Consider the following 23,064-nt stretch of genomic DNA (forward strand, 5'->3'; position numbering starts at 1 on the left):
ACTGAATCCTTCCTCCAGCAGGGAGCTGCTGAGGAGCCGTGTGGTCCATCCTGGGATTCTCTAAGCAACGTCTTCCATCCGTGGGCCACATCCCACCGCTTGTCCAGCATCCATCCATGGAGGTGAGCACTGTGTCACCATCTCCTACCTCACCCACCAAAGGTGACGATTCCTGTTGGATAGATGTCACTGATGTGGCCATAGACAGTGTCACGCTGCTCATCTGCCTCTGTGGGCTGGTTGGGAACGGAGCTGTCCTCTGCCTCCTCCACAGGAACCCCACCACCTTCTACATCACCAACCTGGCCTTCTCTGACTTCGCCTTCCTGCACTTCACAGTCCCCTCCACCCTTCTCTACCTGACAGAGGAACTGTCTTGCTCCACTATCGCACCCCTGATATTCCAGAGGGCACTTTTTCCTCTCTTGCTGTTCTCCTACAACCTGGGGGTGTACCTGCTGACAGCCATCAGCACTGAGAGATGCACATCCATCCTCCATCCGCTCTGGTACCGCTGCCACCGCCCCCAGCGCCTGTCATGGGTGGTGTGTGCCCTGCTCTGGACCCTCTCCATCGCTTTCATTGTCACAGTGACTTCCCTGTGCCAGTCACAGGAACACGAGCACTGCCAGGTGTCTCTCATCTCCATGTATGCCCTCAACCTCTTCCTCTTTGCCCCAGCCATGGTCATTTCCAGTACAATCCTCTTCATTAAGGTCAAGCGTGGCTCCCAGCAGCAGCAACCCAAGAGGCTCGACATCATTATCTTCCTCACTGTGCTCTTCTTCCTCCTCTTGGCTCTCCCCCTTAGCCTCTGCAATTTCCTGCAGCAGCTCGGCTACACCATCGCGTCCTCCCAGGTTGTTTTCCTGCTCGCCTGCATCCACAGCAGCATCAAACCCTTCATCTACTTCTCAGTGGCAAGGTGTTGGAGGAACTGCTCCACGAGGTCCCTAAGGCTCTCCCTCCAGAGGGTTTTTGAGGAGCCAGAAGAAAACACTCCCAGCAGCAATGGTGCCACCATGGACACGGCAGCCCCAGCCTGTTGATCCCTTCCACTGCACTGCTGAAGGACCCCAAGACACTGGCTGAGGGTTTCCTTGAGTCACCTGATTAAGAAATATCCACAGCATCACCCTTCCTGTGGTGGTGTAATCCCACATGAGAAGGGAGCAGGGGCATTGCCATGGGCAATGTGGGAGGGATGCTCTGCAGGGAGCACATTGGAGCATGGCTTTCCTCCTCCCTCCCAGGTCCTAAAACACTATTCCCCCAAAGGGATCGTGCTCCCATTGCTGTGATCCCAAAACTCACCCTGGCACCTGGTTCCTGCATCCCACTATGGTCTCATATCTTTTATTTTTAACGTTGTGAGCTAGGGGCAAAGGACTCTTTTCCTTCAGAAATTCTTTCTCTCCCCTTGTTTCAGCTTCTCCCCAAGCAGGCTCAGATGGTGCAGCTCCAAGGGGAGTGGGAGTCAGTCATCTGTAGCACAGCCACCCCCTTCCAGGAGCAGGGTGACACCTGTGTTTGTCACAACGGGCTCCACAGGGCATCACCACCTCCCTGTGGCTTCACTCAGGTCACTGAGCTGGGGGTGTTCAGCCTTGAGAAAGAAAAACTTCAGGGAGACCTTAGAGCCCCTTCCAGTGCTTAAAAGGGCTCCAAGAGCTGGAAAGGCACTTTGGATAAGGGCCTGAAGTGACAGGACAAGGGAGAATGGCTTCACTCTGACAGAGGGCAGGGAGAGATGCAATATGGTAAAGAAATTCTTACCCTTTGATGGTGGTGAGTTATGGCACAGGTTTCCCAGAGATGCTGTGGCTGCTCCATTCCGGCAAGCATTCCAGGCAAGGTCAGACCGCATTTGGAGCAACCAGGGTGATTAGAAGGTGTCCCTGCTGGCAAAAGGGGTGGGATCAGGCAAAAACAGCCACAAGTGCTCCCAAGACTAAGGAGGAGGAGGAGCAGGATGAGCTCTGGTGAAGAGGTGGAAGGCAGACCACAGCACCCCCAGCTCTGGTCTCTAATAGCTTTCATTGCATCATTAAGGACATTAGTAGTAATTAATGGGGGCTCTAAGTGTTAATAACCTGGTTGCAAACAATTTTTTACTGTCTTTCCTTGCACTTTGTGAGCCTGCATCAAAATGGAAAATGGGAATTCTAGGCTCAGCTGTGCTTTCTTGGGCCCAGGGGAGGTGTTGGCAATGATCCTGATGATCTTCCCAGAATGGGAGTTGCCTCTGACAAGCACCCAGCTGTCTTACCAGCACTCCCAGCATTCCAGTGCCACCAGCACCAAATGCCAGCACTCCCAACATTCCAGTGCCACCAGCACCAAATGCCAGCACTCCCAGCATTCCAGTGCCACCAGCACCACCAGCATCCCTCTGCTGCTGGAGGGAACATGACCCCTCAGGGAAGAGAAACGAGGAATGGGAGAAAACCGTCAGGATATGGAATGCAATCCAAGAATGGGACATTCTGCAGGGAAGGAGTGTTTCTAATCAGGAGGAAATGAAAAGCCATTAGCAAAATAAACACAAAGAAAAAAAAATCCTAAGATGAATAAGCCCTAAGAAGTGAAACTCTGACGTAACCAAAGATGCAATTTCTGAGTCCCCTGTGACTCCACCAAGTCTTGGGGAGCAACAGGACAGGAGACAGATGTTCTTCTTCACGTTACTGACCTGGGAGGATCCACTTTACCATAGGGATACAAAAGGAGCAACAGGTGCCAGGAAGCACCACTGATCTGGACAGACACCCTTTGCCGGCTACTGCCCCACACTCAACAGGTCAGTGCAATGTTTGCCTTCCTCCCTACCCCACCTGCCTCTCCTCCAGCAGCTGCTCTGTTCCTGCCACCCTGTCCTAGTGACTGCAGTGTCCTCTCCAGTTCCTCCCTCCTCTGCCCTGAGCTTCCCTTCTGCATCTCCTGCTGAACATCCCAACCCTCCCACCTCCCTCTCCCACCCTCACCATTTCCACCACCCTCCTCCCCTGCACATCTCACTTCTCTCCACTGAATCCTTCCTGCTGCAAGGGGCTGCTGAGGAGTTGCATGGTCCATCCCAGGATTCTCCAAGCACTGATTCCCCATCCACTCTGACCACAGCCAGGGGCCACATCCCACTGCCTGCCCAGCATCCATCCATGGAGGTGAGCACCACGTCCCCACCTCCCACCTCACCCACCAAAGGATACGATCCGTGTCAGATCAGTGTCACCTACGTGGCCATAGCAGCCATCACGTTGCTCATCTGCCTCTTTGGACTGGCTGGGAATGGGGTTTTCCTCTGTCTCCTTGGATTCCACACCCACAGGAAGCCCATCACTGTCTACATTCTCCACATGGCCATCACTGACTTTGTCTTCCTCCTCCTCATTGCCGCCTTCAGCCTGCTCTACCTGCTGGAGTATGCATCCTGCTCCATTATCCTGCCCCAGAAGTACCTGATGTTGCTTTTCCAGCTAGCGCTGTTCTCCTACAGCCTAGGGCTGTACCTGCTGGCAGCTATCAGCTTCAACAGGTGCAGGTCCACCTTCTGCCCACTCTGCTGCCACTGCCACCGTCCCAAGCACCAGTCCATGGTGGTGAGTGCCATGCTCGGGGCCATCTCCATCGCTGTCATTCCCACGCTGACTTCACTCTTCCAGTACCACGACAGTAAGTCCTTCCATGCGTTTGTCAACTTCATGTACATCCTACAGCTTCTCCTCTTTGCTTCCTCCATGGTCATTTCCACCACAACTCTCTTCATTAAGGCCAAGTGTGACTCTCAGCATCAGCAACCCAAGAGCCTTGACATCGTTATTTTCCTCACTGTGCTCTTTGGTCTCCCCTCTAGCATCGGCAATTTCATGGAGCAACTCAACTACAATATCGACACTGAGGATGTTTTCCTCCTCACCTGCATCCACAGCACCATTAAACCCATCATCTACTTCTCGGTGGCAAGGTGCTGGAAGAACTGCTCTGTGGGGTCCCTCAGGGACTCACTCCAGAGGGTTTTTGAGAAGCCAGAAGAAAACTCTGCCTGCAGCAATGATCCCACCATGGACACGTCAGTCTGAGCGTATTGTTCCATTCCACTGCACTGCCGAAGGACCCCAGCACAGAGGCTGAGGGTTTTATCGAACCACCTGATTAAGAAATATCCACAGGATCACCCTCCCGCGATGTAATCCTGCAGGAGAAGACAGCAGGGGCATGTGGGAGGGATGCTCTGCAGGGAGCACATTGGAGAATGGCTTTCCTCCTCTCTCCCAGGTTCTAGAACACTATTCCTCCAAAGGGATCCTTCCCAACATGGCTGTGATCCCAAAATCCCCCTGGTACCCGGTTCCTGCATCCTACTGCAGTCTGATATCAATAAATAGAATCCTGAAACCTGAGCTGCCTTCGGCCCATCTGCCAGTGCTTGCTGCCTTCCTCTGGCTCCTGCTGCCAGCCGGGAATGGGGGTGGAGGGAGGGAGGGGACACAGCCATGGCTTGTGCTCCCTGCAGCAAACATGATCCCGAGTGCCCAGAGCTGGGATGGCAGCGGCACAGCCGGCATGGGCAGGATGGCCCAGGGGCTCAGCATTCCCTTCCCAGCTGCTCTCTGAGTGGCACAGCAAAGATCTCCCTGGTCCCAGGTGGAGCAGCGCAGCAGTGGGGCTGTCAGGGGGAAAGGTGGCCCCGGGGGAGTCTGGGTGTGTCGGAGGGGTCAGGAGAGGTTAGGAAGGGTCTGGATGGTGCCGATCCCAAATGTCCTCACTGGAGAGCAGCTGAGCCCGACACGTCATGCTCAGTGCCAGGGAGAGGCCGGAAAAGCTGTGTGATGGGCTGGGATGGGATGGAATGGGATGGGATGGGAGATGGGGTGGAGATGGGGATGGCACTGACAGACATCCGCTGGAATAAACTTTCCAACACAATGGAAAGCATTAGGAAACAGGAATTATTCATGTGCACAGGACCCACAGATGGATCTCTCCTTTTCTCTGTATGTGGTGAGACTTTACAACAGGGTTTTAACCTGCCTGCAAGAAACTCTTTGCTGTCCTTCCCTTGGGCGGTGTGAGCCTGCATTAGAATGAAAAAATGGGAATTCTTGGCACATCTGTGCTTTCTCAGGACAAAGGCAGGTTTGGATGAACCAGGAAGACAAACTCTATCATTCCATCACTTAGTATTAAATCTTGTTTTTACCGAAAACCTAACCGGTGATTTTTTAATTGATTTCAAACGGTCATTTGGAACACTGCACGGTGTAATCCTGCAGGAGAAGGGAGCAGAGGCATGCGGGAGGGATGCTCTGTAGGGAGCACATGGAAATAGGGTTTGCCTCCTCCCTCCCGCGTCCGGGCCAGGAGAAGCAGAGACACTGCTGGGAGTCCCGGGCAGAGCAGGGCAGAAGCGGGGGAAAGGTGGCCCCGGGAGTGTCTGGGGTGTCGGCTGTTAGCAGCGGTCAGGACAAGGTCATGGAGGTCTGGATGCCGGCAATCCCAAATGTTCCCACTGGAGGGAAGCAGAGCCCGACAGACCTCACTCGGACAGGGGGCGTGGCTGCAGGCCGGAAAAGCTGCGGGACGGGAGAGGATGGGGTGAGGATGGAGAGTGGGGTGTAGATGGGGATGGAGAGCAGGAATGGGATGGGATGGGATGGGATGGGGAGAGGCAGCAGGAAAGGGGAGCAGGGATGAGGATGGGATTGGGATAGGACAGCGAAACAGCTCATTTGTGCCTCCTTGGGCCCAGCAGAGGCTTTGGCAATGATCCCAGAGCTCTTCCCAGAATGTGAAATGCTTCTGAGAAGCACCCAACTACCTCCCCAGCACTGCCAGCACTGCCAGCATTCCAGCACCACCAACATCCCTCTGTTGCTGGATGGACCAAGATTCTTCAGGGAAGAGAAACGAGGAATGGTAGAAAGCTGTAGGGAGAGGGAAAGCAGTCAGAGAATGGGACATTCTTCAGGGAAGGAGTGTTTCTTACCAGGAGGCAAGTGAGGAGCCATTCATAAAATTATGCACGTGGGGCTTCTGACAAAAGCCACTTCCTTTGTCGCAAACAAAAAATCAGGATAAATAATGCCGAGGAAGTGGAACTCTTACGTAGACAAAGCTGCAATTTCCAACCCCCTGTCTCCATCCCCGCCCACCCCCCCTGTTTTTCTGGAAGAACTCCCAGCCAGAGGGGACGTACCCAAGCAGCTTCAGCTGGACATAATGGGGAGATACAGAGCTGGCAGTGAAATGAAGCTCTGGGAGACTGGAGCTGGAATCACAGGAGAGCTGGGATAGTGACTAGAGGATCTTTATTTCAGGTGTGAACTGCTGTCTTCTCTTTAGCCAGGCAACTTCATCTGTCAGCCTCCTCTACCACAGGAGGAACTTCACCATGTCCCACCTCAGCTAAGAGATGCAGCTACTCCTCTGCCAAGATCTTCATTTAATTACTTTAAGTCTCTTGTGCCCTCTGCAGCTAATTAGCTGTGCAGCAAGGATGGAGAGGATGGGAAAACCTGGGAGGGGATGTGCAGCTAGACGAGGTTGCTCTTAGCCCCGTCCAACCTGGCCTTGGACACTTGAGCAAATAGCTTTATTAGTTAAGAAAAACCAGTTAAAAATAATACTTCCCAATTCTTCTAAGCCAGCTCGCAAGAAAAAGAAATATTGGTCATTCGCCCAAATAAAATCAGACTCTTTGTTGTACTGAAGTTTAAAAAAAAAATTTTAAATAATAAATTTTTTTAAAAAAACCCAACCTGGCTATAATGCAACCCCACACAAAGTGCAGTTTGTCAAGTCACAACAAGTCACAACACTGTTCCTGGTCAGATAACTCAGGCTGGACTTCAGGCAAATCCTTCTGCCAAAACTGAACTTCTGCCAGAAGGATCTCTTGTAATTTGTCAGAAGCCCTGGCAAAAATGGCGCGGGTTACCTTTGTTGGCAGTGGAAGTGTGGAAGTCTCTGCTCTTGTAGATGTCTGAGGAGGTGTCAGGAGAGGTGGCAGAGAGCTGCTCAACTCCTGAAAAAAGAGGGAGAGAAGCAGCTCTCAAGATTTTTGCTGATGGACACAGAGGAAGTTTCATCCTTCTGAGAGTCAGAGGGACAGAGCTCCTCATGGATTTGTACAGGCTTCCCCATGGAGATCTGTTCTTGAAGAGCACCTACCTTCAAGGTTCCTTCAATGGACTGGACATAAACAGGCACGATTGGCTGCAACAAGAAAGAGGGAAGCAGTGTGAGTTTGTTTGGTTATTGTACTCCTTGATAGGAAACAAGCATGCACTCAGCAAACATTTGCTTCCCAACAGCTCTAGAAATGTCATGCAAGTCTGTTCATAATGAAATGGCAGTAAGGATTAAGGGCATTGGAAGGGCAGTTAGGAAGAGACCCCTCTTCCTACTTAGGAAGAGAGCAAGAGTGGAAGCCACCAGAGTCACCTCCTCCAAGAGAAATGTCTGGCTTCCCAGGCAGTCAGGAAACACTGTTTACATTCCTGACTATTTATTGTTGTTACGAAAGAAGTAAGTTCCTGCAGTCTGCTCCCTTTATTGAATTTTGCTTTCCGTAAATTGATACCGAAGAAGCTAAGCTTGAAAATAATTATTTGATAGACATAGGAATGATTCTTGTATGTTTAATGCTCCCCTTTTTATTCCTGGCTAATTTTAAATTATTTCTTTAACAAATCATCTAAATTTGGGAATTTAAATTTGAGAGGAAATAATGCAAAATAAAGGCAGGGAGAGATCATAGAATCATCCTGGAACCCTGGAATGGTCTGAGTTGGAAGGGACCTTAAGGATCACCCTGCCATTCCATCTGCTAGCCCAGGGTGCTCCAAGCCCCATCCAGCTGGCCTTGGACACTTCAGGAATAGGGCAGCCACGATTCCTCCGAGTTTATGGGCACAGAAGGAAATTCCCAGTGGGAACTGAGGCATTTCCTTTGCTCTGTCCAGCCCCAGCAGGGCTTTGGGAGGCCGAGGGTGTGGGAAGAGGAGCTTTGCCCACTGTGTCAGGGGAGTCCCTGATGTCCCAAAACCCAGCAGAGCAAACGTTTGTGGTTTAACATCCCGTTAAAAGGAGATACCAAGCCAGGAATGGGAATGGAGCGTGGAGCAGGGATGGTGCCCAGCAGAGGGGTGACCATCCAGAGGGTCCCAGCAGTCTGTCCCTGCTGCCCAGGATTGGGATGAGCAGGCTGGTGACTGTCCCTGTGTTTGCTCCGCAGGATGAGGAAGCCAACCCTGCCGAGGAGGAAGATGAGGAGGTGTGGGAGGATGGAGACAGCAGCCACCAAAGGCTGGGGAAGGCACAGGTCCAGGTAGGAGATGCTGACTTCCAAGGAGAGGGACTCATCTGTCCCATTGGAATTTGGGGTGTGAAGCCCCAGGAAACAAAGGGTTCGATTACATTGTCTTACTCAGGTTCTAATGCGCCTTAAGAGAGTTTTGTGTAAAGCTCATTATCCCTGATTGAATCTCTGAAAAACAGGGATTGAAGCTTTCTGAAGTGGCCCAAACCTGCCTTCATGTATCCAACTGCAGCTCCCCATCCCTGTTTTTGTGTACAGTTAGGATGAGACCTCAGCTGCTGTTATTTGCCAGCTCCAAAGTTGTGTAGCTCAGAGTCTGCAGCCTTGAAGGGCCAGGCTGTGTTTAAAACAGCCTGAGGCACCAGGGAGCTGGAGTCATTTCCTAGCAGGGAACTTGACTTGGGAACTGCATTCCAAACTTTTGTCCACATTTATTTTATCTCCCACATGGAGACAGCCAAAGAAGCAGAGGTGGGGTGTTCCTAACAAAAGAACATCCAAATTCATAGGAAGTAGAGGGCTTAAAACTATGAGTGGAGGTGCCTTTAGGACACTTCCAATTCTTTATTATACAAATGGAATTTAAATGAAGCATCCAAATCCTGACAAGCTTATATGAACTCCAAAGCCTCTGCAAGTGTTTTACAGCCAGAGAGGGAGACAAGAGTCTGGAGTCTCTCCCCGAAAACTGGCTGCTGGTTTGTTTGATCAGGCATAGGAATAATTGTGTTTTCCCTGGGGCTGTTCTTATGCAGAAATGTTTATTTATCTGCCCTGGATTTGTTCAGTATATCTTCAAAATGATGGAAACTGATTTTATTGAAATGCCAGGGGTGCCAAATGCTTTCCCCAGCCAGAGCTCAGAGCCAGCCCTGTGGGAAGAGGTTTAATGCCCATTTTCCCAATCCCTCGAGGCAGCAGCACTGGAGCACTTGCACCCAAACATACCCAAGGTTCCGAGTGCTGGCAGGAGGCAAATCCAGGGATTGAACAGAGGAGGAAACAGAAAGAGCCCTGTCCAGAGTGGCCTTTGCCACCTTGTCAGGAATGTGGTGGCAACTCTGGGAACAGGCTGGAGGTGAGAATTGGGGCTGTATTGGAGACTGATCCCGGTCAGGTCAACATTTACCTGTGAGAGGGTTTGGCCCCACACATCGAGTTTAAGCAGGATCAGGGTGACAGATGCTGCACTTTGTGCACCCTGAGAGTTTATGTCCCTGTGAGGAGCCATTCTAGACCTGCTTTGTGTCAATACTGATTGTCAGAGGCGTGTGGGGGGAAGGGGAGTACAAGTGAAAGGAGGCAGCCAGAAGATGGGGGAAGCCTTGTCTCTGGGGTAACTTGTCCTGCCAACACCTCACAGCAGACACTGTGCACCCCAGAGATGCTCCTCCAAGCAGAAGGGCCAAGCTTTCCACCAATGGACTACAGAGAAGGCTGGACTGGGCCAATGGCCTCCTGCCAGCAGGCAGGCTTGGGGGAGGGGCCAGTGGTATAAAAACAAACTGCGTCCCAAATTTTGCGCTTCTCGCTTTGGGTTCGCCTGAGGGAGGCTTGCTTAGGGGGCTTTTTGGAGACTGTGCTGTTCGCATTTGAGGCTGTTGAGTGGGGGGCTCACTGACTGGCTCACTCCCTGGCTTGCCCTACTCCTTCGCCTTGAGTAAATCTCTAGGGGAGAGTGAAGACTTTGACATAAACAGAGGCAGTCACTGGGGGCAGGCAAGGAAGTTTTTTGGGGTAAAACTTAGAAAAATCTGTAAGGCAGAGAATGAACATATTGAAGTAGAAATGAGGTGATCAGGAGTGGACACAGGGAGAATTTGGGGGGCAAACCCTGAAGTAATACATAAGAAGTTCAAGTGATTTTGAGAAAAACTTCTGATGTGATGTGTAGGGGACAAAATTAATATTTTGGGCATAAGACAAATACAACCAGTGTGGCTTTGGTTTTAAAATCTATTTAGTATACAGGGGACTAAATGGAGATTTGGCCATAAAATCTGAATTACTTTGTGGGTGAAAGAATGAATATTTTGAGGTAAAAATGAGGTAATCAGTATTGGGCCAGCAGGGAAAATGGGAGATAACCTCCAGGAGAGAGCATGAACATACTGAGGTTGGTTGTGGACAGGTGGGTAAATCTGGGGAGTAAAACTTGAGGGAATCTCCATGGTAGAAAATTAATGTTTTGAGGTAAAAATGAGATTCTCTCTCTATCTGAGATTTTCAGATAGGAAAAACTTTGGTGGTAAAATCCAAGGTAATCTCAAGGTGAGGGCATGACTATTTTGAGGTAAACTTGGGACCCACTGAGTCCTCCTTCCTTGGCAGCAGCTGGCAGAGAAGGGAGAAGGAGCCCCGTGTGGGACAAGGCTGGAGAGAGCAAGCAGAGGAGCAGCCTTGGGCTGTAGAAGGGCAGGAGAAAGGCACTGTGGGCAAAGGGACCTCCCTGGCATCACCAGAGCACCTGTGGGGAACAGAATGGATGCTTCGGAGGCAAATGGAGGAGTGGAGGTTTGGGGCAAAATCTGAGCTCAAGTACAGGGAAGTATGTGAGGGATATTTTTGAGGGAAAAGCTGAGGTAATGAGTTCACCCACCTCAGCCCAAGTTGTGTTTGCACAAAGTGGGACTAGGGGTGAAGGTGAGTCCAACCTTGCTCAACCTCTAAATGCCAGGATAAATTCTACAAGCTGCCCATTGAGGGACTAAAAATACATAAAAATGGAACCAAGAGCATTAAGAAGGTTCCTGGGAATCTCATTCCAGTGTTGTCACAGCATTTTTAACAGATCTCTAAGCTGTTGATGACCACACCGCATTTCTCTGTTGGGATTATTCCCTCTGTGGCCTGTGGGGCTTATTTGGATGTGACCTCCCTCCCGGTGACCCTGACACTGCTCAGGAGCTGGTAGGAAAAGCAGAGTCAGAGCTCCTGGCAGACACAGGCTGTTTTTCCCCAGAGTGGATCCAGCTGCTGTCCACCAGCCTGCAAAGGGACATTGCATGAGCACCTTGACAGCTGTTGGGTAAATCCTGGAAAGGGCAGCAAATCAGGGTTAGTGGAAAGATTTTGTGCTGTCAGGCCAGGTGCCAGCCAGTTCTGCCCAAGAACCACTCCCGGGACTGGTGAGTAAAGCAGCATTAGCATAGCAGAGGGAGCCACATTTACCTTGGAATTTCCTTGCTGGCAGCAGCCACTGCCATCGCAGGCAGGAGCTTCCTCATGAGACTGAGATTGGCTGAGGTGCTTGGAGCAGGGTGCTGAGAATGCCAAGATTCTGATTTCAAACCCCAGATGGGCCAATCACCTCTCCTCATTGGACTTGATGATCCTTGTGTGTCTTTCCAGCTCTGAAGCTCCTGTGCTTTGGAAATAAAGAGTAAACAGTTTTCCCTGGCTTTTGCAATGCAGAGGGTTTTTCATTGGAGAGTGCGAGCCACCGAGAGAGTGGGGGAGAGGAAGGAGCGCTTCAGGTCTCAAGCGGCAGGTGTCGGTTGAGCAGCCTGAGAAGGAGCGAGCTGCATCGAGCGCCATCGGAGCAGGAGCGGCAGCGCCGGACTCGGCAGCAGCGCCTGACCCGGAGCGGCTCCTCCCGCCCGCAGCCATGAAGTCCCGCCCGTTGTGCAGGGACCCGGCGGGCGGGAGCCCCCGGAGATGCGGCCACGGGGTAGGGGGAGGCGGGCGCTGCTCTGCCCGGGGGGATGCGGTGCCCTCGGGGGTTCCGGGGCGGGGGGCGCTCCATATCCCCGCGCGGGCTGCGGAGGGAGCCTGGCCAGGAGCGCACCGGGGGTTGCAGGGCCGGCCCTGCCCAGAGGGGAGCGCTGCCCTCGCGCCGCCGCTCCGTGTCCGCCAGGAAGCGCCCCTGGGGCGGGAGGAGCTGAGGGAGTGGCGGTGTCTGGGGTGTCCCGGGGTTGGCACGGGCTGTCCCCGCACCCCGCCACTTCCAGCCGCGATCCAGCGCCTGCTCCGGGAAAGAGCAGCCACCCTCCTGCCGGGCCCGGTACCGGCACAGCCCCGGCTCCCCGCGGCCGCACCGGGACCGTGACCGGAGCCCCGGCGGAACCCCAGCCCCGTGCCGGCCGGAGCAGCAGCGACAATGCCCAGCTCAGCGCCCCGGGCTCCGCGCAGCGCCGGGAGCAATTGCCCGGGGCGGGGCTCTGCTCAGCGCTCCGAGCGACCGTCACGCCGCATCCCGGGATGAGCATCCACCGCACAGAGCAGAACGGGGGATCCGCCAGGGTTTGTGGGCGGGGCGGGGAAGGCCGGCTCAGGTGTGAAGGGCAGGATCAGCTCAGGTGTGAAGGGCGGGGCCGGCTCAGGTGCGCAGAGCCCCAGAGCGGCTGCGCGGGGCGGGGCCGACGGGATTTAAGCCCTGGAAATTGTGTTTGGAGTCATCTGCCGGTCAGTGCAAAAGGTTGTGGACGGGTCGGGCTCTGTAGCTCTCTTCCTCTATACCTCTCCTTTCTCACTTCGCTTCCTCCCCTCCCGTTAGCCCTCACATCCTTCCCCCCCAGGGCCAGTCCCCCCCTACCCCCTGTCCCTACCCCCCTACACACCCCAACCCTACTCCTCCATCCTCGCACTCCTCCTTCCATCCTTCCTTGCCCCTGCCCCCACTTCCCCTCCACCTGCCCTGATTCTTCCCCCTCCTTCCTCCACCCTTGCTTCTCTCCCCATACCACCTCCCTCTGCCCACTCCCCCTGCTCCCCTGCACACCACTGACCCCCTCACATGCCCTCTGTCATTGACCCCCTCTGCCCCCCTGTTCCCGTCCTCCATCCCCCCCTCTCCCTCTTTCCTCTGCAACTGCGGGGCTCGGGGCGCCGAAGAATAAAGCCCAGAGGGCTGGAGCCCAGCAGCAAGTGTTCAGAGTGAAATCTGAACGGAAAACACTGCCAAGGGAGAAAGGTATGAATTCCAGGTTCTCCAGAACCCAGGACAAACAGTGTGTCAGGCTTGTGCAGGTTTTCTGGGACAAGCTGTTAAGCCAAAACTAGAAGCACCAACTCCAGGATGGGACAGGGCAGCCAGAGGGTTGCAGTGCCTGGGACTTTTCAGATCCAGGCCTGGGAAGTCTCTGCTTGACAGGAACTGAAGTCCCCCATCACTCCAATATTCCTGCCTCCTCTCCTTCTCCCCTGCCAGACCCCATGTATTAAGGAGGGGATGAAAAGCAGGAGCATAAAGATGCTCCCAGTGCTGCCAGCTCTGCTCAGCGATACACAAGAGACCAGGAGGGGAACAAGCCAGCAGGAGTTCTGTCAGTTGTGACCAAACTTGTCCAGTGAACACATCTGACAAGCTCCGTCCTGGGCAGTTATCAATAAGGAAACCCCAGAGATTGTAACCAATCTTAATGCAGGGCACCAAGCTCCAGCCTTTTCACTGAGAAGCAAATATGGATAATTTGTGCCTGCCCAGGATCAGAAGGAGCAGCTGATCTGGCAAGAGCCCAGGGTTGAGCCTGGAGCAGAGCTGGCACTCTGTGGTGGAGCCCTGCCTCATTCCTCACCACGTGCCTGCTGAGTCCCCGGTAAAAGCCAGTTCCTGACTGCTGGGTCACCCAGCAGTTGTTTTCCACTTCCCACTCCACATTAATGTTTCACCTCTGGCATTTCAAATGTCCTGCATTTTGGCAGGAGGAGGGAGCCTGTCTGGCAGCAGTGCCAGGAGCCCAGGGCAGGAGAAGGAGCTGAATGGAAGCACAAACTGGAGAGGTTTCTCACTACAGCTGATTGCTGCTACCGAACCCCAATGCTTGCAATAAATCAATCCCAAGTGTTTGCTCCTCCATTCTGCCCTGTTCACATCAAATACCACTGGATTTGGAGCCTTTCAGGGGCCACAGCAGCTCTCAGAGCCACTGGCAAGATCTTGGGGGAGACTTTCCCTCGTCAGCAATTTGCCAAGGGACCCTCAAAACACCTACCCTGTTGTTTTCATTCATGGAACTAGAGGGATTCTCAACCCTGCAAGAGGCAGAAGCAACAATAATCCTGGCCCTTCCTCAGTAGGACTTTCAAAATAAGCCATGGTTTTCTGTGTCTGCTCAAATTAGCTTCAAAGGCACTGATTTAACAGAGAGGGTATTCCACCCCTCCTGAAGTTCATCAGGAATTAGAAATGGACACAAAATAAATAGGAATAATTTCCTACTCTGCATGGAAATGACACTCTCCCACACTCACGGAGCTTTGGGTCCCACGTTGGAATCTCATGAACACCCACAGACAGTGACACCATGATGTCTGGACATCCTGGAGTTAACTCCCTGCCACTATTAATAATCACCAAGAGAAGATAAAGCACAGCTGAAGGATTATTCCCATAAGCACTGTCTGCTGTTTAATCCCCAGCAGCTCTGCAAGGAAAGGAATCCCAGGCGTTTTCTGCCACAGAAGGCAAAAATATTGACTGACTTCATTAGTCCATCCATAGGTCCATAGGTCTTGTTTTCCAACATCAGCCCACCAAAGGGACATTAAGGATCAGGTGCCAAAGATGCTGCACTGTGCTTTGGCTCTCTATAGAGCTGTAGAGTCCCCACAGAGATGTTGGAATCATGGAATCACAGAATGAATTCAGTGGGAAGGGACCCTAAAGAAAAGGAGCTTTGTTTCACTGGAGACAGCAGCTCTCCCTTGACTTTAGACACAACCAAAGGCAACACCACTGATTAGAGGCTGAATAAAACAATATATTCCAGTCCTGCCCACCTCTCTCCCAGGGAACTGACAGGGCGCTGAGTTCAGACAACTCTTCTTAATGAGACAGAATTCTAGAAAGTGGGGAAAAGCCTCTCCCTTTTCTTCAGAAGTCTTGGAAAGTTCTCTTCCAGACCCAGAACCAACCAGACCACCATTTTGCCTCAGGATTTTTTCCAAGGGAAAGCTGGCTCTTCCACCTTTTAACAGCTCCAACACTCATTTTCCATCTCCAGTTACTCAGTGGTACAAAACCTTCATCAAAGTACTTTCCATTCAGAGTTCAGAGGCTCCATCTGCTTCCTTGTTTACATGAGCTCACACCTTGGAAATTGTCACATCTCTGAGTGCCACCAAACTCTTCCCAAACTCCACATGAATCCTCTGCTGTGATCTGACACAAAATTTTCAGCTTCTAATCTTTCAAAACTGGAAGCTCAGACCAGCAAAGTCCTTGACCATCCACTTTTCTGTAGACAGTTCTAGCCTGGGAAAAAACCTTCAAGCCAGACTGTTTTTCCAGAACTGGCTTTCTGTTCTAGTCTAAATGTTTATAAGCTTCACTACAAGAGTTCAAATCCACAGCAAAATACCTTCAATCCAATTATATCAGCAAAATAACTTATTTTTCTCATTCACTCTATCACTGGTCCTGGTAGGAACATCAAGTAGTAAAGATGCAATGAGGAGCAGGGAAAGAATTAGGATCATTTCTCCAATTTCAATGTTTTCGATGAGGGTGGGAAAAATCAGGAGAATTTAGTTTACTCAAGAAGATTGGAGTCTGCTTTCAGTGACTGGCAGACAATACACGTAGGGAAACATTTCCACCTCTCTCACCACAGGCAAACCATAAATACCAGTATGGAATCTTGGAACAGAAATTATCAGGTGCCTTTTACCAAGACATCTCCCCAGACAGCAGCCAATGTAACCACACTGACTCCTCTGGGGACATGAGGATCTCTCTTTTCCTGGGATAGGTGTTGTACCTGTTTACCTGCCTTGCACACCCTCAAAAGCAATTTTCTTTGTAGATAACATGTAAGAAAAAAAAAAACCAAGCTAATTGTTAATTTGTCAAGATGACAGCCCTGGCACAGACATTTTTCCTGCTGTGCTCATGCTCTTTTCAGAGTAGCCTGAACAAGTTTTCTCACCAGTAGAGCCCATATTAGCACAAAGAGTCACTCCTCAGTACTACAGTTATTTACACCTCAGCTTTTGGCTGCAGAGAAGTGTCCAGAAAGCCCCAGGCAGGACCACAACCTTCAGCACAGGTCCCTTGTGCGCAGTCCAGGTGTACACAAAACACACACCGACCTCTAACTCCTCCCTCCTGACTCAGTTTCCTTCTGGAATGCCAAAAAAGAAGGAATTCTGACCTAACTTGGGCTTTCCTCCCCCTCCTACCTTCAGGGTAGCTCTGCTGGGCAAGGGCAGAGCTCCCTTCCTGGCCTGCTGGATTCAGTTTGACTGCTTCAAGCTCTCCCCAGCTGTGGAATTACAACTGAAAATATTACACAGGGGTGTAACCAGACCAAGAGCTGTCCCAAAGCACCTGAGCTGAAGACAACCCTAAAACCACCGGTGTGGTATCAAACCCTAAATTAGTGGTTTGGTAGGAACAGATTCATTGACTGCTTCACCCACTGTGAATATGGCACCAGGTATCTCTGCACTTTATACTTCATAAGCAAAACGATCTGTGGAAAGTGCATTAAAATAGTCCCTACCTGTCCTTTCACAAGGCAAGATGGTTTTTCCATACAGCAAACATTTTCTGAATTAAAAAGATAACACTTCACTCAACTGGAGAAGAAAAAAGTGAGATCTGCTAAATTTCCCTAAACCAGGCAACACAAAACAAAACAAAGCAAACACAAAAAACTTTTCACTTTGGGTCAAAAAGAACCTTTCATTCCACTTTTCCACCATTTTCAACAATCTACCATATTCACTTTGTCTCTCTTCAAACAAAAAGCCAATTCAACTTCGAAAACCGTATGTTCTGGTGTTCCAAGTTAACACATAGATGCATTTCTCTTCCCTTGTGCCCCAAATACATCTTAGAATAGAAACATTCAAACTCACTTTTCCTGGGAACCTGCAGAATTCTGTGTCAGCAGCTCAGCATTGCCTGATGAAAACCCCACAGATTTCCAGTGGGTTCTGCCTGCTTGGATTTTCAATTCCCCTTCCCCCAGGTCCTCTCTGTTCTGGCATCTGGGGCAGTTGCTTCCACTGGGCAGGATGGGGAGGGTTTCACACCTCATCTTTTCCGGGAGCTGCACTGGGAGCCTTTGGGTCCTGCTGTGTCAGCCCCTCCAGGCCCAGCAAAGCAGCATTTCCTTCCACCCTTACAGGAGCTGCCTCACAGCCCCCCAGGAAGACCCCAAATCAAACCCCTACAGCTTTGGTTTGCTTGCTTGTTCCCAGCCCCAATGAAAAAAGATATTTCATTGGAGCAAGGGCTGAAAATCTTCCTCAGAAAGGGGAGCAGAGGGTCCCTGACCCTCCAGACACAAATTCCCCAACCACCACCAGGGTTCTCAGGCAGCCAGGGACAAGCAGGGCAATAAGTGATCACCCCATCCCTCCTTCCTCCAGCTCGACCTTCCTCCTCCTCCCCCCAAGGAGAGAGTTTCTTTTCTCTTCCAAAATGTTAAGTGTGTCTAAGCAACCACTCACATCAATCCCTTTCTCTCACTTCCTTTTGCTCATCTCCTGCCACGCACAGAGTGCTGGCTCCTTCATGTGGTTCCACAGAATTCCCAGCCAAACAGGAGATCCACATCACTCCCTCACCCTGCACATGCTGCGGGGATCACAGCAGGAGAGACACCGGGGGCTCTGCTCACTTCACCCCTTATCCCACCCTGTCCACTCCTGGAAGCAGGAGCCCTTTTGGGACAATGGAAAGCCCTGTAATACAAGGACAAAAATCTGTCAATAACATCGAGTTATTCTTCACAGTCTTCAGGAGTTTCGTGGGGAAAGTGATACTCGATGAAGTGTCACTGGAGTTTCCACACAATTACAGGATGGCCTGGGCTGGAAGAGACCTTCAAGCTCATCTCATCCTGAGTGTGTTGCTTACTCCCAGTTTGTGCTTCCTGCCACTTCTGCTGCAGAGCAAATCCTGGAGCCCTGGAATCAGCAAATTACTTACTAGAAGTAGCAGAGAGGACTGAAAAGGTCTCAATCCCAAATCTCCAATTGTAGATGCTCACAGAACTGTCCTTCCACATAAGGCAACAGCCAAGGAGTGGTGGGAGGAAAATGAATGGCAACACTGGGGCACAGGAAAATGGGAACGTGGTTCTCAGAAACAGAGTCCATCCCCCCTGACCTCTGCTGCCTCATGGGGTCTGGGATTTTCCCCTCTTGCTGTGAAGTCTGCAGGGCAGTTCCCTTATTTCACCAGCCCAAAGGGAACTAAATAACTCAAACCCAGGAAGATGACAAACTGAAGCAAAACCCCAACACCACCAGCAGACCTCAGGGAACAGGAACCTGTCCCTTGTCACCACTTGACAGCACTGCTGGGAACAAAGATTCTGCCACATCAGGTTTACACCCTTGAGCACACCTTGAGCAGAAGCTGGTGGGTGTTGGGGGTTTTTATGTCCTTTGAATGGGGCAGAAGGAACAGGGTCAGTCAGAAACACAAGAAACAAGATTGGTCCCACTGTAAATTTGTTCACAAAACAAGTGAAGTTCTCTCACTAGTCACGCTGCAAGAAACCATAAAGCAACATTTTAGATCCCTCAGCTGTGATTCTGTGCTCCCTCCTCTCCTTCATCCTGCAGAACTACTGCAGAAATCCCAGTTTTTCCCAAGGAGAAAGTGATGTTTGAAATGCTGAAGGGAGAGTCTTGGTTCAGAGGCAAAGGGGAGATCCCCCACTCTGCTCAGGACCCTCCAGACTCCAAAACTGCAGCGATCTCTCTGTACACATTTGTTCCTGATGGAATTCTGAAGGTCGAAATGTCATCACTCACCAACAGAGCACTTAAGCACGTTCTTTAGAACTAAAATACAAAAGTAAGCACTTTCCTGGGCTGTATTTACAGAGTTAATAAAAATGCTGAGCCACAACCCCATTTTCCTTGCAATTTCCCTACAAACACATTCATTTAATGGGATTTGTGACTGAAGATTTGATTTTATTCCCTACCTGTTTCTACAGAACTTATTCACCAAATCGATGAGCTGAATGATGAGCTGCTAAAGAAGATCACAAACAACAGAATTCAGCCTGCCCCCAGGAATTTCAAAGTGGAAAAGCCTCAGCAAGTTTTTGTGCCCCTCACCTTTGAATCCAGCACCAAAGTCAAAGCCTGGCTGGAGGCCAAGTCATTCAGCAAACAGTAAGATTTGCTCTACTGCCACATGAAACACTCATCCTTCCCTGGAGAAGGAGCGGAGGAGGCTGCTGGCACCACTTCACCTGGGACAAGTCACTTGGATTTACTTACAGAGCCTGTGTTGCAAATTAGATTTCAACCCTATTCAATCCAGGCTCTATAACCAGGATGTTCAGAGCTCAGCTCACTCCCTTTTTCTCTTATACATATCTTCTTAGAGAAAAATAGTCAACTAACTAAACCCCATGGCCTGAAATGCCACTGGAATTGTAGCTGCCACCTTGGCACAGCCCCAGGGCCCTGTGGTATGGTCCCAATGCAGCTCCCAGCCTCCCATCTCCAGCTCCTCACCTTTGGCATGAGGCCACGTGCAGCACAACTGTTACCTCCCCACTTTGTGTCTCCCCAGGACCGTGGAACACCTGGGCATCCTCACCGGAGCTCAGCTCTTCTCCCTCAACAGAGAGGAGCTGAAGAAGGTGTGTGGTGATGAGGGAAACAGAGTGTACAGCAAGATCACGGTGGAGAAAAACCAGCTGGAGGTAAGTGGCTTTCTGGATAATTCCTGCTGGAATGGGGGGCTATACCAGCAGTGTCAGCTCATTAAAAAGGTTTGGGGCTTTTTCCAAATTCAGTATTTTAAGAAATACTATTGAAAAAAACAGTATTTTTTCCAAAAAATACTATCGCTTTGCTCAAAAACCAACACAACCAAAACCCACACCAGCAACAGGACACACATAAAAATTCTGAAGTGTCTGTGAAGCAAAAAGGCCCCAAATCCATGGGGCAGATCCCTCTCTTTCCACTAATTAATCTGCTTTTTACTTATCTTTTTGAAACTAGCTCTCCTTGTACAGCACTAATTAGACACTGTAATTTAACTACAGCTTGAAGTTCAAATCCAAACTGCCTGTTTTGTTTCCATTCCAGAAAAGCAGAGGGGAGTCAGAGCTCCAAGAAATCATGAAGCGCCGCCAGGAAAGGATTGATGCTGCTAATTAAAGTCTCTCTGCTTTATTTCAGCTCTTAGCCCTAAGTAGTGCAGAAACAAAGGGAATGAAAGCAATGATCCCGGCCCAGGCCGGAGGCAGCAGAGCTCCCCTCAGGGTCCAGTTGCCATCAGAGTGACAATTCCTTGAACTCTGTTGGGAAGGGTTGACAATAAGATCACGTCCCACTGGGAAAGGTGTTTTAATTTTGCATGAAGTATTTTTTTTATAACTATATATTTTATACTGAAATTCTACGTGCATGCGATCAGAGCAGGATTCACATGGGGCTGGATGTAGGACAAGGGCTGGATTCAAGCAAAAAAAGACCCCCAAAGCTTTTCTCCAAGGGCTGTCCCTGCTCCCACCCCACCCCTGACAGAGCAGGCGTGGCACACAGCACAGGAGAGGCCACAGCCTCAAGGCTTGGAGCCTGGACCACGAGAATAAGAAGGCTTTGGAACCCTGCAATGGTTTGGGTTTAAGGAAAGAACATTAAAGCTCATCCTGTTCCACCCTGTGCATGGGCAGAGACACCTTTCACGAGCCCAAGTTGTTCCAAGTCCTGTCCAGCCTAGCCTTGGACGTTTCCACCAGTGGGGAGTCACCACCTCTCTGGGCAACCTAAGGCAGCCCCATTTCCATTTCCATTTCCATTTCCTCCTCAGTGCAGGTGTCCCCTGCAGCCCACAAGCACAGGCCTGGTGACAACTCCCTGTCCTCCTCCTGTCCCCCTGTGCCCCCTCACTGGACAAGGCTAGAATAGCAACACACATTCCCGAAGTCTGGCTGCTTCCTTAAATCCATGGATCAGTTAATGCTCTCTGAACAGCAGAAATGAGCTTTCGGTGCCTAGAAATGAGCAGGAGTGACAAAGAAAGGGATTTGAGTCTGGAAATAGGTGAGTTCCAGCTGCCCAGTGCTGCTGAGGCAGAGGCTGGGGCTCAGGGCAGCTGTGCAGCCCTTCCCTGGGGCACTGATCCTGCACTGGAATGTTGTGGTGCTGCCAAACCAGCCTCAAACCAGGAGAAGACAAGCCCTGACCATTTGCTCCCGATCCAGGCACACCCACAGCCCTTCCCAGGGTGTTGGTCACTCGTCCCCACCTTCACCTTTTCACTGCAAAGAGTTGCCTGAAATGATTCCCAAATAGCTGAAACCCCAAAGCACACTGGGAAACACAAAATAAATGGCCACAAGAAAAAAATAATCTGATTGAGCACAGGGTGTTGCTCTTGACTTCCTGTTTACTTTCATAAAGTCATGTGGCTTTGTATATAACAATCTGTAAATAGGGGTGAGGAAAATCCCTCTCCCTAAAGGCAGAATTAAGTGATTATGCATCGAACATTTACTCACAATTTTAAAACTCAAGCAAGCAGCATAGTTCCTGTCCACAGCAAGTTTGGCACATTGGATTTCTATCTCTGTTTAACTGACAGACCAACCTGAGTGCAAAGCAGTGAAGCAAACACAGCTCCAGAGCTGCCCACAGCCCAGGGACAGTTGGGTTTCCTCTCTCAGCACATACTGAGTCTTTGCCCAAATTTGTGCCTGCCCTTGCACATTTAATAGAAAAAGCTTTAAAACAGCATCCAGGGAACTCATGCCTAAATCTGAGAACACCAGTGCACCTCAATTTTGGCTTTATTCTTAAGTGTCTCCAACCTGTGTTCTTCATTTGAAACAGGACACTGCTGGCACCAGCAGAATTCGAGTGCAGGCAAGGGAGGATCCTGGGTTTAGTCACAGGGATCCCTGCTGGGATCTGAGATGGGCACTCACCTTGTCAGGGAGGGATGAAGAGGACAATCCTGAGAAGCCCTGGCTCTTGGGTTAGGGTGGAGATGTGAAACAGGATGGCAAGCACAGGAGGTGAAAATGTTGCTAAAATGAAAACAAAAATAAATGTTGAGCTAAGAAACACAGCACCTTTTAGGCCTGGGGTGTAGAGGAAAGCAAACACAGGGAATGACAGTTATTTGGGATTTTAACAGGAGTGTACACGACAGCTCTGTTAAGCTGTGAGCCACAGGAGCACTTCCTAAAACAAATATCTCAGTAGACCTTATTGCAGAGGTCACTTTGTACAAATTTCCATGCAACTGAGCTGTGCATCTGTTCTGTTTGTACTGCCTGCAGACACTGCTATAAAGTACTGTACATTAATGCAACTGAGAGGAGACAATGATATAACCATGCACTGTACAAGATTTATTAAAACAGCTAAGTTATAACTCCATCTCTGTCTCTTTCACTGGGTTTTCATAATGGTTTGTCGCTGAGAGTCCCAGAAACTCAGCAAAATGTCTGAAACCACGCGTTTCCTTTTGGTTTTGGAGACTGACATTCAACAGGAAGGACATTATGGCCTCGATAGCTATGTCTTACAAACAGCGAGATGTGAAAATCTCACACATCGTAAGAATTAAATGCCAGGAAAGCTGTGAGCTGAACTCCTTTTCTTGTGTGGTCTAGTGGAAGGTGTCTCTGCCCATGACAGGGGGTGAAACTGGATGGTCCTTGAAGTCCCTTCCCACCCAAACCAGTCCAGGAATCTCTGATACCATGACTCACAAGGGAGGCTCTCCAATTCCTTGGCAAAGAAACCAGAGACAGTAAGAACCTGTTTCCTACATAGCCACAAGATTCAAACAGGACTTAAACCTAATG

At 50.5% G+C, this 23,064-nt stretch overlaps 2 protein-coding genes and 2 long non-coding RNA genes across 4 annotated transcripts; all 4 read left to right on the top strand.

Moving 5' to 3' along the window:
• Positions 1-116: 116 nt before the first annotated feature.
• On the top strand, positions 117-1,049 carry LOC146436984 (mas-related G-protein coupled receptor member H-like). The gene has a single exon (XM_085063399.1). It carries the CDS (start codon positions 117-119, stop codon positions 1,047-1,049), a length of 933 nt encoding a protein of 310 aa, XP_084919525.1.
• A 2,109-nt stretch (positions 1,050-3,158) lies between these two features.
• Positions 3,159-4,175, top strand: LOC146436985 (mas-related G-protein coupled receptor member H-like). The gene has a single exon (XM_085063400.1). It carries the CDS (start codon positions 3,159-3,161, stop codon positions 4,077-4,079), a length of 921 nt encoding a protein of 306 aa, XP_084919526.1. The 3' UTR covers positions 4,080-4,175.
• A 3,333-nt stretch (positions 4,176-7,508) lies between these two features.
• Positions 7,509-11,729, top strand: LOC146436986 (uncharacterized). Its single transcript, XR_014852790.1, has 2 exons — positions 7,509-8,329; positions 11,532-11,729. It is a non-coding gene; the product is annotated as an uncharacterized LOC146436986 (long non-coding RNA).
• Positions 11,730-19,224: 7,495 nt separating this feature from the next.
• On the top strand, positions 19,225-22,633 carry LOC146436987 (uncharacterized). The gene is made up of 2 exons (XR_014852788.1): positions 19,225-19,941; positions 20,333-22,633. It is a non-coding gene; the product is annotated as an uncharacterized LOC146436987 (long non-coding RNA).
• Positions 22,634-23,064: the final 431 nt, after the last annotated feature.

The sequence above is a fragment of the Lichenostomus cassidix genome, chromosome 5 (genome assembly GCF_008360975.1).
Source record: "Lichenostomus cassidix isolate B80296 chromosome 5, HeHo_3.0, whole genome shotgun sequence".
NCBI lineage: Eukaryota > Metazoa > Chordata > Aves > Passeriformes > Meliphagidae > Lichenostomus > Lichenostomus cassidix.

Coding starts and splice junctions, on each gene's coding strand:
- LOC146436984 (XM_085063399.1), top strand. CDS start 117: ATGGAGGTGAGCACTGTGTCACCATCTCCTACCTCACCCACCAAAGGT.
- LOC146436985 (XM_085063400.1), top strand. CDS start 3,159: ATGGAGGTGAGCACCACGTCCCCACCTCCCACCTCACCCACCAAAGGA.